The sequence below is a fragment of a genome, unplaced genomic scaffold (assembly GCF_019419815.1).
Source record: "Pyrus x bretschneideri cultivar Hongxiangsu unplaced genomic scaffold, Pyrus_bretschneideri_v1 Contig13, whole genome shotgun sequence".
Lineage (NCBI taxonomy): Eukaryota > Viridiplantae > Streptophyta > Magnoliopsida > Rosales > Rosaceae > Pyrus > Pyrus x bretschneideri.
Genome location: NW_025999424.1, coordinates 7,283,776 through 7,296,801, shown reverse-complemented (window position 1 = coordinate 7,296,801; position 13,026 = coordinate 7,283,776). Strand labels below are relative to the sequence as shown.

The following is a 13,026-nucleotide window of genomic DNA, read 5'->3' as shown; positions in this document are numbered from 1 at the left end:
AGCCAATTCACTATGTGCCTCAATTTCAAAATTTCAAAGATTGCATTTTTTAGAGGAGTAGACAAATCCACGGACACCAATAATTGTCAAATGGGCCTTCAATTTAGGCCGATATACTGATGAATGATTAAACCAAATTTCCTGCGTCGATCCCCACCGACATCTTCCTCGACCTCAACGCTCCCTCCGCCGCGCACTGGGCCTCGCACTCCGGCCGTCTCGTCAAGTTCCTCCACACCGGAAAAATGTCCTCCTCGAGCCGGAGATGTGAGATGATGGGTCAAATGGTTCACCGTTGCGAGAATCTCGCCGGATAAGTTGAATCCACGCACCCGGATACCAAACCCGAATTTCGGAGCTGCCGATGTAGAACGTATAGGTGGCGAGATTGCCTTCCGAGGACGAGGCGTCAGCGTAGGAGAGCATGGCATGGCAGAGCTTGTTGGAGTCGCAAGAAGCAGGTATGGTGAGGTCTCGGGTCCGGTTCGTGCCGGTGGATGAGGAGCATGGAACGGGGGAGTAGGATGTGGACCGGATCGAATCAAATGTGTTGTTATAGTTTCGGATTTTGTTGCAGTGAAGCCAGGAGAGCTCGCTTCATGTGTCGATAACCGTCAAAACGTTCTGCGGCGGAGTTCCGACTACGACGGTGACTGTGCGGGTGACATTGTGGTGGAAAGGAAGCTTGTTCGGGGACTATGGGAGCGACCCACATGGAATTTGTTGGGTTTTGAAGGGTAGAATGAGTGGTGGAGCTTGGATTCAGTGAAGCAAATGAGGAGAGTGGCAGATTGGAACTTTAGAGATAGGTTTTGGATGGAGTTGCAGATGTGCAGGGTTCAATGGTGGAATTAATATGGTTGATGCGGGTAGAACTGGAATAGTATAAGGGAGGTAGAATGTGGAAGAAGTTGTTTTGGGTGGAAGGAGTGGGAGTGGGGTATCTATGGCCACGGCAGCCATGGCTGCCATTACTTCTCTGCAAGTGAGAGCAGAGAGTGAGAGGGAGACAAAGTGAGAGGAGAGAGAGAGTGAGTGTGAGTAAGAAAGAGAGTTTTTTTTTTTAAAGAAAAACTAAATAAAATAGTTTGAAAACTTTGATTTTTAACGACAATAACAAAATAAAGGATAGAGTAAATAGTATCATGTTTGATTTCTAATGTAAAAATGAGATTTTTTTATTAAAGTGAACAGTATCGCCAACTTTTAATTAAAATTTTTTGTTTTTTAATTAATTTTAAGTGTTAAATAAAAGTTAATAATTTATTATTAATTAATTAATTTAATATTCAGTTGGAAAAACGGGTGGACCTTACTCCTGCCACATCATTATTTAACAGTTATTTGACAGAAAACTTAACGGAGGTCTGACATTGCAATAAATTCACAAGTTGAGATATGACATTGCAATGTTTAAAACATGAGGTATAAGATTGTGGTTTGGCTCATAGTTAAGGTAATTTTGTGTAATTTACCCTTAAAAAAATGGAAAATTAATGAAAAGAACTTGAAAACTTTGAGTTTTAACGATAAGGATAAAATAAAAAGTAAAGTGAATAGTATCAGAATTAACATCTTAATATAAAAATATGATTTTCAGTATCGGAAACTTTTCGTTAAAGTTCCTACAAGAAAAATGTATCCGGCACAGATGTAGGCCAGGAGAAACCTAAAGCCGAAAAATACACGCATTTATGGCTTAATGAATTCGTTTTATCCATTATCAATAGCTAGGATATTTGCTGATTAATGAATGGATGGCAAATATATAGGATTTGCTGATTTCATCTTCATGAGCATAAACTTATGGTAACGAACCAGATTCTCTCCGGATTCAAATGAACTAAGTCCAAGAATCAAATGATTCGAACTATTGAAATTTGATCAAATGACTAGAATTATTATAACTTTTAGAGATCCTCTGTTTGTAGCCGTTAGATCAAATTCTAATGATCCAAATCATGTAACGAGTGGGCTCAGTTCCTTTGGGTCTAGAGGAGATCCGATTCCTCTGGCAACAAAAAATTGGTGTTTATAATGAATGTAAAATGGATTGTGGATGTGACAAAAGGACTTATTTGTACTCTACTCCTGATAAAAATCAGGTTAACTTACACCACAAGAACTCTCACATGTAGGAGATGCGTACTACAATAGCTTCTAAAGTTTGAATTTGTACCCAGCTCATATAGATTTAGTATTATTCCTGCTGCAGGTTCCGGATAGTATAGTAAACAATTAACTTCAGTGGGGAATCTGGATTCTAAGTTTCTAACTCCTCATGAATCCAAATCCTCCATAAAGTTAAGGATTAGTAAACATAACATTAATGGAGCTTGAAGAAGGCCAGTATGGGATTATACACAAGTTGATTGCATTCACACTCATAATAAAATCCAGATGAGCATAATCCTCTCTGTACTCTACCACAAGCTTGTCCTTGTCATGATCTTTGAGGTTGTCAAGCAGAAGCCCCCCGTCATTAACATCAGAAATCGCATCTCTCCCCCCGTAGCTGAGGAAAAGAGGAACATCTTTCGGAATGTTCGCCATGTTGTACACAGGAGGAGTAGGCTGCTTGTAGTGTTCCATGTTTGCGTCTTCTAGACCATAATCGTACATTTCAAGGGTTCCCATCCTGACCACTATCCAAAATCCATGAACAGATATGATCGACCAAACATTAAAATTGTAATTAATTTGTTAATTAGATAGGACTTCTGGGAACTTAAATTCAAATATTACTACTTATATAACTCGCCATTACTGATAAAGCTAGTAATGAATGGGACTCACTCTGAGACAGATGTATCATGTTCTTTGTCGCCGTGGACTGGGGAAAATTCTTAAACAAAGTAGCTTTGCCTGCAGAACTGAGGCAGCAATTTGGGCCTATATACGGGTTGCAAAAAAATAATTCATGTTAAAAGTGTGAATGAGGAACCCTAACATTGTTACTACCTGAGATTGTGAATCCCACGCGTCGTGAAATTAAAGCCTTTTATAAGTGTGAATGTTTTTTTGGCCTCACAACCTGTAATAGTTGCCAATAAGTCGGAGCAGTCGACGCCTGGTGTTTTGCAGATAAACTTCACAAGTTGTTGTGTCTCGCTGTTGAGATTTTGAGAACAAGAGACTGTTATAGATGTCATTTTTAACAAATGTGTCATTTGTTAAACAAAATATCTAATAATTTTATGCTATTGTCTGCATGCATGGGTCTTCAATACTACTGAAGCAAAACTGCTTAAGTTGTTATCTCACCCGTTTGGAAATTCAGGCAAACCCAACAATTTCAGTTTCTGTAAAATAAAACAAGACAACTTTTTAGTCAGTTAATTCTATTTTTGCAGGTGTGAATTCTAAAATTCATATTTTTAAAACAAGAGTAGTCGCTGAGTTGTGTTACTTCTGCTAAAAATATGTTCATAAGAATCCTTAGAAACAGCGATGACATCTGACCCAGGTAAGCGACCGGGCCAAGCAAAGCAGCTGATCTTAGCAAGTTTAACAGATTTTCTTGAGAGAAGGCAGCAAGGGCAGTCAAAGTTCCCTAGTAAATTTATACAGTTAAAATATGTTAGTCACAACTATAAGTGGACAAAGAGGTGTATCTGTAGGGTCGAAGTGACTATTATCCAACTTGAAATATGACCAGATTAGGTGAATATTTACCAAGGAGTGACCAACATAATGTAATTTCTGTCCTGTTTGATTGTTCACGTACTCGAATAAAGCTGGAAGATCATAAGCAGCCAATTCATCCCATGACCAGTCCCAGTAAGCCTACACATTATAGAAGATAACAGATAAGTTTCAGTAAAGATTATGATCTGTAGATGATATGATGTGATCAATGATGAGGCAATACGAACAGGATCATTAGGAGTAAGTAACGTATGTCCGCGACTAGAATTTGTCCCGCGAGTGTTGGCAAGCCATACATCGAAACCATTGTCTGCCAAGATAAATGCCAAAGCTTGATCTGGCGGATTGAGTAGCCATGCTGACGCATCCTGCAGTTTCCACAGACAATTGTTATTTAATCAGTTCATCTATGTCTTGCACATGTGTATATATGTCTACACGCATGATAAAAATATGTAGCTTAATTAGGTAAGAACCATTAAAAGCCCATGTTGTAACAAAACAGGCAGCTGCTTGTTTGGCGTCTTGTTAGCAGGCCGTCCCTTCGGAATTCTGTGCAAGCCGAGGATGTAGCCGTCTCTGGTTGTTACCTGGAACTCATCAAAATTTCCAAAACAAAACACAAAAACGTTGATTTCTGTTGTGTCAACGTAATCTTAAAAAGATAGAAATAAGGCACGCACTTTCTTATGCTTACTTTATGTTCTTGGCAAGTATAGCCTTGTGTCTCCACCATTGATTTGCAAATGCCACCATCAGTGTCGTCAATCACTTGCAGCTTAGTTCTTGTTGCTGCAACTACTGAAACCCAAAGTAAAGCCACAACAAGTATAGTGGTTGAAGGATTTTCCATTTGAAGCTAAGGGGTCTCCGAGTGCAATAATTTTTACACCTTTTGTTATTTATAGTAGACAAATGCATATACAAACAAACAATCAATCGTAACGAGCAGTATCTTTAACACCGTTACACGGTGTTATCAATCTACTCATATTATAGCATGTATATATATAACATATCAATCATGTTGTTCACCCGTATTATTATAATATTTGGAATGATAACATATATAATGAATCAGCTAGAAAATGCCAAACAAAAAATGATCTATGTCAAGTCAAAAAATGACCATCATTTCAGTAGACACAAAATTTCTGGCAACTAAAAATAGTATGGTTTCAGTGTTGACATATTTACCAGTTTTCAAAAACGTGAGAATTGGTCTGGACTCTGCGACATATTTAGTCAGTACCAGTTATTATGTATCGGCTTACATTATACCAAATTTTCCAGGGAAAACGACCTCCAATATTTGCAATTGGCAAGAAACGGATAAGAAAGCGTCTGATATTATACGGGGCTTAAATTGACAAAATGTGGGATCGTGCAAGTTAGGTAACCAAACATGGAGACCTTTAAGGGAATAGAATAAAAAATAGGATTAGTTGTGGGGTTCACCGCACATCGAATTCAGCAATCCAGATTGTAAATTTTTAAAGTTGCATCTCTTAGATCATCCTTACAAAATATTAGACAAATCGGAAACATTTAAAACATCTAATTGAGTTTAAAGAAATTGACGAACACTTTGTTGAGAAACAATGAAATTTCATTGTGACAATTACATAGGTAAATGGTTTCGGATTGAATTGAATTTTTGCAAGGATGATCTATGATTGAGACTTACAAAATAAACATTCTAATCAGTTAAGGTTCAATATAGAGTCGGCTCCACAACTAATCCCCATTTAAAAAAATAGAAATCCCCTCCCTTAAAGGTCCTAATCAAACATAATGGAATTGTATATGTAATGATATTGGATGAAAGGTCGCATAGTTTAGAAGAAAAAAATTAAGTCAAGGAGGCTATAATTGCATCGTAAATGCACAAAAGTGGAAAAGTCCGGTTGTAAACACGAAATTCCTGCGACAAATAAAACAAGAACACGCATACAAAGTAATTGTTTGTATTAAATGAGAAATTAGGGTTACAATCTTTGATACAAAATTTGATTCTCTTATTCAATCTCCGGGGATGCAATATATTTGTGTAGAGTGGTTGATCCAACAGTCATAGTGACTTGATCTCGAATCCACGAACGCCGCTTGTGGCGATGGAGGAACTGACATGTGTAGTGGTGCTTATAGTTCTTCACGAGTGTGGCGAAAAATGCAGAGATCAGCTTTCTAAGTGTGTGGAGTGTTTGAGCGTCCATGGGAATGTGTGGATGTCTGAGTATGAGTATGTTTGAAGACATCATATTAATAGGCTTCTTCATGATTCCTTGCATTTTTTTTAAAGGAATGAGATATCTTTTATTTAGAAAACTCAAAGAGAGTGCATATCATGGTCAAGGTCACTCCGAATAACATCAGGCGGCCCCTCAAACCATACTACAAAGTCATTATGGATTAAGCTCAACTTGGCTAGGCGATGCATCACTATGAATTAATTTATTTTCGAGCTATGATTTTGTGGAATTTATCTCCATGATTTGTCTTGATTGAATCTTAATATGGATTTAATTTGGTATTAATTTAAACCAAATCAGTGAACTTGGTATTAATTTGGACCGAGTTCATTTGTGCCAATTTCATTTGGCTGACTAAGACCCTATTTATGTGGTGGGTTCAATTACCAACCATTTCGTTTTAATCAAATCCAGTTCCAATTCCATTTACTTGCTGAGTAGTCTCCTTTTAACTTGAGCCAATTACAAATCAATTTATTTGCTGACCAATCACCTTTGATTTGGTTGCTGACTGGGCGACTAAATGAATTGGCTGATCAAATCTAATTCTATTGGCTAATCAAATCAATTCCATTTGCTAATTTGCTGACTTACCAAATCCAATACCAAGTTAAGGGCTTGCCGTTTAATCACCCTTAATTTGATAATTTGGTTGATGAAAGAATCAATCTTTAATGTGAACCAAATGCCACTTCACTTGGCCGACCACTTTGATTATTGCTCAAAAAGGGGTCAAATGCATTATTTAATTGGCATGATTTATGTTTGACTTAAATCTAATAATTTATCTGATTTAAATCAAAGTTAATGTAAAGATAATTCCTTAATTGTTTTGACCATCCCCTTAATCTAGTAATTCTTCTGCGTTATGCCAGATGTCAACATGTGTTACTCATGACTCATCCAACTTTAATGAGTCACATGCCATGTGTGAGGTATGTGAGACCCATAATGTATGCCACAAAAGCCCTGACAAGTCAAAACTTCTGTTTGTTGGTGAGCATTTATTTCACCAAAATAAATATCTAGTTAGTACAATGAGAGCAAAGGAAACCAAAAAAAAAAAAAAAGGCCTCCTAAAATTTAACATATGCAAGAAAAAAGAATTACATAAGTGTTAAAGTCTCGATACAGCTTGAAGAAATCCATTAGGGGAGCATGGACAACTTGGTTGGCATTCTCAGCCATAAGAAAATCCATATGACTACATGAGCATACTCGCCGTATATTGTGCCACAAGCTTGTCCTTTATCATGATCTCTGAGGTTGTCCAACAAATACTTCACATCAAACACGTTCGAAAGGGGTTCTCTCCCGCCATAGCTGAGGAAAAGAGGAACGTCTTTCGGAATGTTTTCCATGTTGTACACAGGAGTAGGCTGATTGTAGCGCTGAATGCTTATTGCTGGACATAATCGTACATTGCTATGTTTCCTTATGTGACCATTTTCCACCATCAACAAGAAACAAAAATTTGAAAGTTTGTTAGTATTAAATTTAATCAGAGGGGATATACAGGATAAAGTTTCAAAACGAATACTAGTTTTTTCTTTTCCTAGTGTAATTTAGGAGAACGACTTCCACGCAACAGGGATGCATCATGGCAGTGTGTAATTGACTTGAGAAACAATGATGGTGATATCCCCATTGTAGGTAAGTTTCTCTCGTGCTTTAGACACTTAATTAGCATTTACAGCTCGCTATTACTGAACCCTGAATTGAAAGAGACTTACTCTAAACCCAGTGTAGGTAAGTTTCTTTGGGGCGTATGTTGAAGAAACAAATTTATGCTTGAAGGACCGAGGCAGCAATTTGGGCCTATAAAAAACTTTCAAGTTAAAAGGGTAAATGACGAATCTTAACACTGTGAGGAGGACTTCCACGCAACGGGCATCTCCGATGTAGGTAGGTTTCTCTATAACATTGTCACTACCTGTTGAAGCTGTGAGGTAGTTGGAGCAGCCACTGCCTGGTCTTGCGCGCATATACTGCAGAATTTGCTGCACCTGCCTGTTGGGATTTTGATAAGATCAGAGAAATCTTGTTATCAAATCACAAATGAGTGATCGAGAATCAAATGGATTAAAATTTCAACCTACAAATTTCGTTTTAATTTGAATAAACCATTACTTGAAGTACAAGAAACACCACATATTCATTTAAACAATGAAAAAAATTACAAGACATACTTAAAAACTTGTCATACTTTTTTGTACTAGATTGAATTTAACTCCGCATTTTCCTTTACAAACTATTTGAGTTGCAATCTCACCTGTAAGGAAATTCAGCAGAAGCAAAGAAACCCGGTCTGTGATAAAGATACTAGATAAAATTTTAGTCAGTTTGCTATGTTCATCACATTGAATTTAGGAATCCATATATGAAAAACCAAAAGGTTCATTTAGTTGTGTAAACGAAAAAGCAGAGTTAAATTCAATCTGGTACAAAACGAATCAACAGCAGTTCGTACGTGTTAAATGTCCCACATCGGTGGGTTTAAAGAAACCTAATCGGTTTAAATAGGATTATCCTACTTTAACTAATATTGAGGTCTTTTATAATAAAACCATGCACCTGACGGATTGAGTTGGGGACTCTGTCGTTAGAGTGGGGCAGGTCCGACAATCTAAAAATCTAACACTACTTGCCCAATCCGTCAGGTGTGGGGTTTTACCAGAAAATGCCTCGGTATTAGTTAGAGTGGGGTAATCATATAAACCCTTTTAATATAGAGGCAACCGCTGAGTTCCATTGAAAACAAGTGGGCCCAACAGGATCGGTGGGACTTTAACACTCCCCCTCACATGTAACCCCATTTAGTGGTTCACACATAAAGATCCACATCCATATCGGTAATATAGAGCCAACCGCTGAGTTCCATTGAAAACAAGTGAGCCCAACAGGAGCCGACCTCTGAGTTTCAATTACCAATGTGGATCTCCATGTGTGAACCACTAAATGAGATGGCGGAGTGTTAAATGTCCCACATCGGTGGGTTCAAAGAAACTCAATGGGTTTAAATAGGATTATCCTACTCTAACTAATACCGAGGCCTTTTGTGGTATCCTACTCTAACTAATACCGAGGCCTTTTGTGGTAAAATCTCACACTTAATAGATTGAGTAGGTGGTAAAGTTGGAAACAGTATCGATGTCCTTAAAATAAGGCGGGCCCGGCAATCCAAAAATCCAACAGTACGAAGGGCAAGCGCATCTGACCAAGATAAGCAATTGGGGCAAGCAATGCAGCTGATCTTAGTATGTTTACCAGCTTTCCTTGGGAGAAGGCAGCTAGGGGAAGTCAATGTTCCCTATAATTCAATACTTCCAAGTCTCAGTCATCGATTTTCTATGTGTCGAAAAAAATTCTAAAACTGTAACTATGAACAAAGTTCAAATAATTTACCGAGGAGTGCCCAACATAATGTAATTTCTGTCCTGTTTGATTGTTATATATCTGAACAAAGCGGGAAGATCATAAGCAGCCAATTGATCCCATGACCAGTCCCAGAAAGCCTACATATCATTAGAAGTAATACATGTCATTAGAATAATTAAGCTTATGATCTGCAGATGGCATGATGTGATCAACATTTTAAAAGGCATGCCAATCGAACCGGATAATTTGGATTGACTGTTGTGTGTCCACGGCTGGAAACTTTGCCGCGACTGTTGGCAAGCCATACATCGAAACCATTGTCTGCCAAGATAAACGCCAAAGCTTTTTCCGGCGAATTGAGTAATGCCGACGGCAAAGCCGCAGTCAATCGGCAATGCCACAAGAAGCAGAATGGGCGAAATATATTGTTTATAATTATGTTGTTTTTAAATGGGTGAAATATTGTCACTTAATATTACGATTTAGTGGTATTCCTCTTCACTTATAAGAGAGAGGTCTTATGTTCGATTCTCACCAAAAGCGAATTTGAATCACATTAATGCTAGCACATTGTGAGAGACTAAGCCCACTCAATTCCCCGACAGTGTAAATAATATCGTTTGTTCAAAGAAAAGATGAAATATTTTAATTTCTAATTAGCTATTGTTTTCTACAACAACAAAAAGCCTTATCCCACTCAGTGATGTATGAATCCTAGCACGTCAATGCGCTTGGTTTTGTGTCAAGTCTTAGCTATTGTTTTCTGATGTGAAAATCACAATGTAATTCCTACGACTAATACATAAAAAGATTGCTAGTGTATACAAGCAAAGTCTTAGCTAATGTTTCGGATTCGACACTCCCCAATCCCTAAATTAGTGTAATAGTTTCGAACTTTCCCCCACTCATTAATAATAATTATTATAAAAATAAATAATAAAAAAAAAAGAGAAAACCAAATAATAAAGTGAAAGGGCGGATTTCATGCTGAAATCATGGCGAAGTCCACGTCTTCACCTATGATATTGCAGCTGGATTGCAGCCATTGTTCTTCACAGATGATGTCGTGGCTAGATTACTGCCAATAGTAAAGGGGTGGATTGATGCAAAGTAGGACTTTTTCAAGTCCCCGTTTACTTGCAATGAACGAATATTTAAATTATTCTCGGTTTTTAACTTCTTTTGCTTTTACGGAGTCAAAAACTGTGAGTCCTATGTAACAAGCCATAGTCTAGAATGGTTGAAACCCCATGAATTAGATTGGTTAGGAGTAGTTAATCTTTTATATTCATTACCTTTCTCCTATATTCCTGACTTTTCCGATTCACCATTTTCATATTAACATGCAACCGTATAAAGAAACTAGAGATCGATATATTATATATAGATAATAAGGTACTGGATTTTGATCTAGACACACCATGGTAAAACCGTAAAAGTACACATGAAACATATAAAAATGGTAGTAATTGTATGAATTTTGTTGGTAAGAGAAAAATCCAGTATACAGTATGGGTAAATACAACTCTGCCCTTAGGGTTGGGCAAAACCAAGGAGAAATATGATCTGAAGGTAGAGAAAAGAAAACAAGAGAATTGGCATTACTTGTTTCACAAGTAAATATTCTCATTGAAGTCTAAAGAAAGCCATGAGAGGATCATACACATCTTGCTTAGCAGTTTCACCCATTACAAAATCTGCATGAGCGTAATCGTCTCTATACTGAAGCACAAGCTTATCTCCGTCATGATTTTCGAGGCTATTCATCAGCTGCTTCACATCTTTGACGTCGGACAGGGCATCTGCTCCTCCGTAACTGAGGAAGAGAGGAAGGTCATCTGGAATGTTTGTCATGTTGTACAATGGAGGAGTAGGCTGCCCATAGTGCTGCATATTCCCGTCCTTGTAGTCAAACATTGCAATTGTTCCGTCTCTTATCACTGTTCAGAAAATCGCAGGATGTTATATTGAGTGCATCTATTTCGAGCAAATTTGGATCACTAATCACTAAGCAGATGTTACAGTTTAATTTTAGCATCGCGGAGGAGATTGTAACGTTCAAAGTACTGGTGGTTTGTGAATGAAGAATTTAGAACACTTACTCTGGGATATATGGACCAAGTTTTTAGTTGAAGTTGACTGAGGCTCATGATCTAGAAAAACATCTACTATGGAAGAATTTAAGCAGCAATTTTTCCCTTCATTTTACAAAAATTTCCCAAGTCAGTACATATAGAAATGATTGAAGTGGTAGTAGAATCTTAGGAGCATGTGTACTACCGGTGAACGCTGTCAATAAATGGGTGCAGTCAACGCCCGGTTCCTGGCAGACAGCCTTCAGAAATTTGACTGCAGCCTTCCTGTTCATTGTGGAAACACAAACAATGGTATAGGTTCATTGAATTAACAGGTACATGACACGAGAGAATGCAAGTTCTGATCTTATAATTGGGATTTTTCAGTGAATACTGGATTGCGAATCATAAGAACAAGAATCGTTACCCTTTTGGATCAAATTGTCTAAAATCTGCATCGTATAGTGCCTGTTAAAAGAAAAAAATAGGTTGTCAAAGAGTTATTCTGTTAAGAAACTAAAACAGCTAGAAAAAGGAAGTGTTCTTTACCTCAGCAACATAATTTTCAGCAGCTGTTCTTGCAAGGGGTGAGGGCATCTGACCAAGATGAGCAATCGGGCTAAGTAGGGCGGCTGATCTCAAGTTCTTCAGTTGCATGTCTTTCGAAAATGCAGCAAAAGCAACCAATGTTCCCTGCAAAATAAACCCATCGTTTAATTGCTATGTTTATATTTTTAACACTCTGCCAAAAGTTTTTTATATCTTTTAAAATGTTTGCAGAACAGAAGAAAGCTGCAGAGTTTGCGAAATTCACCAGCGAATGTCCAACATAGTGAATTTTCTGTCCAGTTTGATCGCGCACATACTGGAAAGTAGCCGGGAGATCATAAGCAACGAGTTCATCCCATGACCATTCCCAATAAGCCTGAAAAGGAGCAAAATGGTTCGTGAACATGTTTTATTGAGTATTTTCATGTTGTTGGATGTAATCAAACATGAAATTCAGGAGAACAGAGTAGTTACCCGATCATCAGGACTGAGTGATGTGTGTCCAAGGCTGTACTTGGTTCCACGGGTGTTCCCAATCCACACCTCATACCCATTGTCAGCTAAGAGGAATGCCAAAGATTGGCCTGGAGGTAACAGCAGCCATGTTATCCCATCCTGCGCAACAAACCACATAAACAAACTGTTACATTTTCCAAATTTACTGATCCTACTGAAAACTACCGCACAGAATTACTGACCATCAGAAGACCGTGTTGCAGAAGTACCGGTACCCCATTCCCCGACGCCTTCCCTGACTTCCCTGCTGGAATTCTCTGCATACTGAGAATGTATCCATCTTGTGTTGTCACCTACACGACCAAAAAATGCAACCAAGTTACATCAGTCAGTGTTTGCCGTGACTTGAAATTCTTGACAAACTGAGGAGCGAAAAACGGGGGCATGTCACCGTGTGTTCTTCACAAGCGTAGCCTTGTGTTGCCACCATTGTTGCACAGATTCCGTCATCACCGGGAGATGGAGCCAATGCAGAAGCAGCATCCTGCACATTGTTAGCTGAGAACAACTTTGTTCTGGTTCCAACTACTGACTCACAGACAAGAATAACTACAACAATACAGCTTAAAATCTTATCAGCCAACATCTTCCTAGGTTTAATAATCGTT

General features: G+C 38.1%; 1 protein-coding gene and 2 pseudogenes across 1 annotated transcript; all 3 read right to left on the bottom strand.

Annotated features, from left to right (window-relative positions):
* Positions 1 to 2,060: 2,060 nt before the first annotated feature.
* On the bottom strand, positions 2,061 to 4,506 carry LOC125474722 (annotated as a pseudogene).
* A 4,550-nt stretch (positions 4,507 to 9,056) lies between these two features.
* Positions 9,057 to 9,669, bottom strand: LOC125474757 (annotated as a pseudogene).
* Positions 9,670 to 10,722: 1,053 nt separating this feature from the next.
* On the bottom strand, positions 10,723 to 13,004 carry LOC125474951 (triacylglycerol lipase 2-like). Its single transcript, XM_048579206.1, has 9 exons — positions 12,810 to 13,004; positions 12,601 to 12,711; positions 12,377 to 12,517; positions 12,168 to 12,278; positions 11,903 to 12,046; positions 11,781 to 11,821; positions 11,559 to 11,638; positions 11,381 to 11,476; positions 10,723 to 11,218 (listed from the first exon to the last, which is right to left on the bottom strand). Exons 1-9 carry the CDS (start codon positions 13,002 to 13,004, stop codon positions 10,905 to 10,907), a joined length of 1,233 nt encoding a protein of 410 aa, XP_048435163.1. The 3' UTR covers positions 10,723 to 10,904.
* Between the last annotated feature and the right edge of the window lie 22 nt (positions 13,005 to 13,026).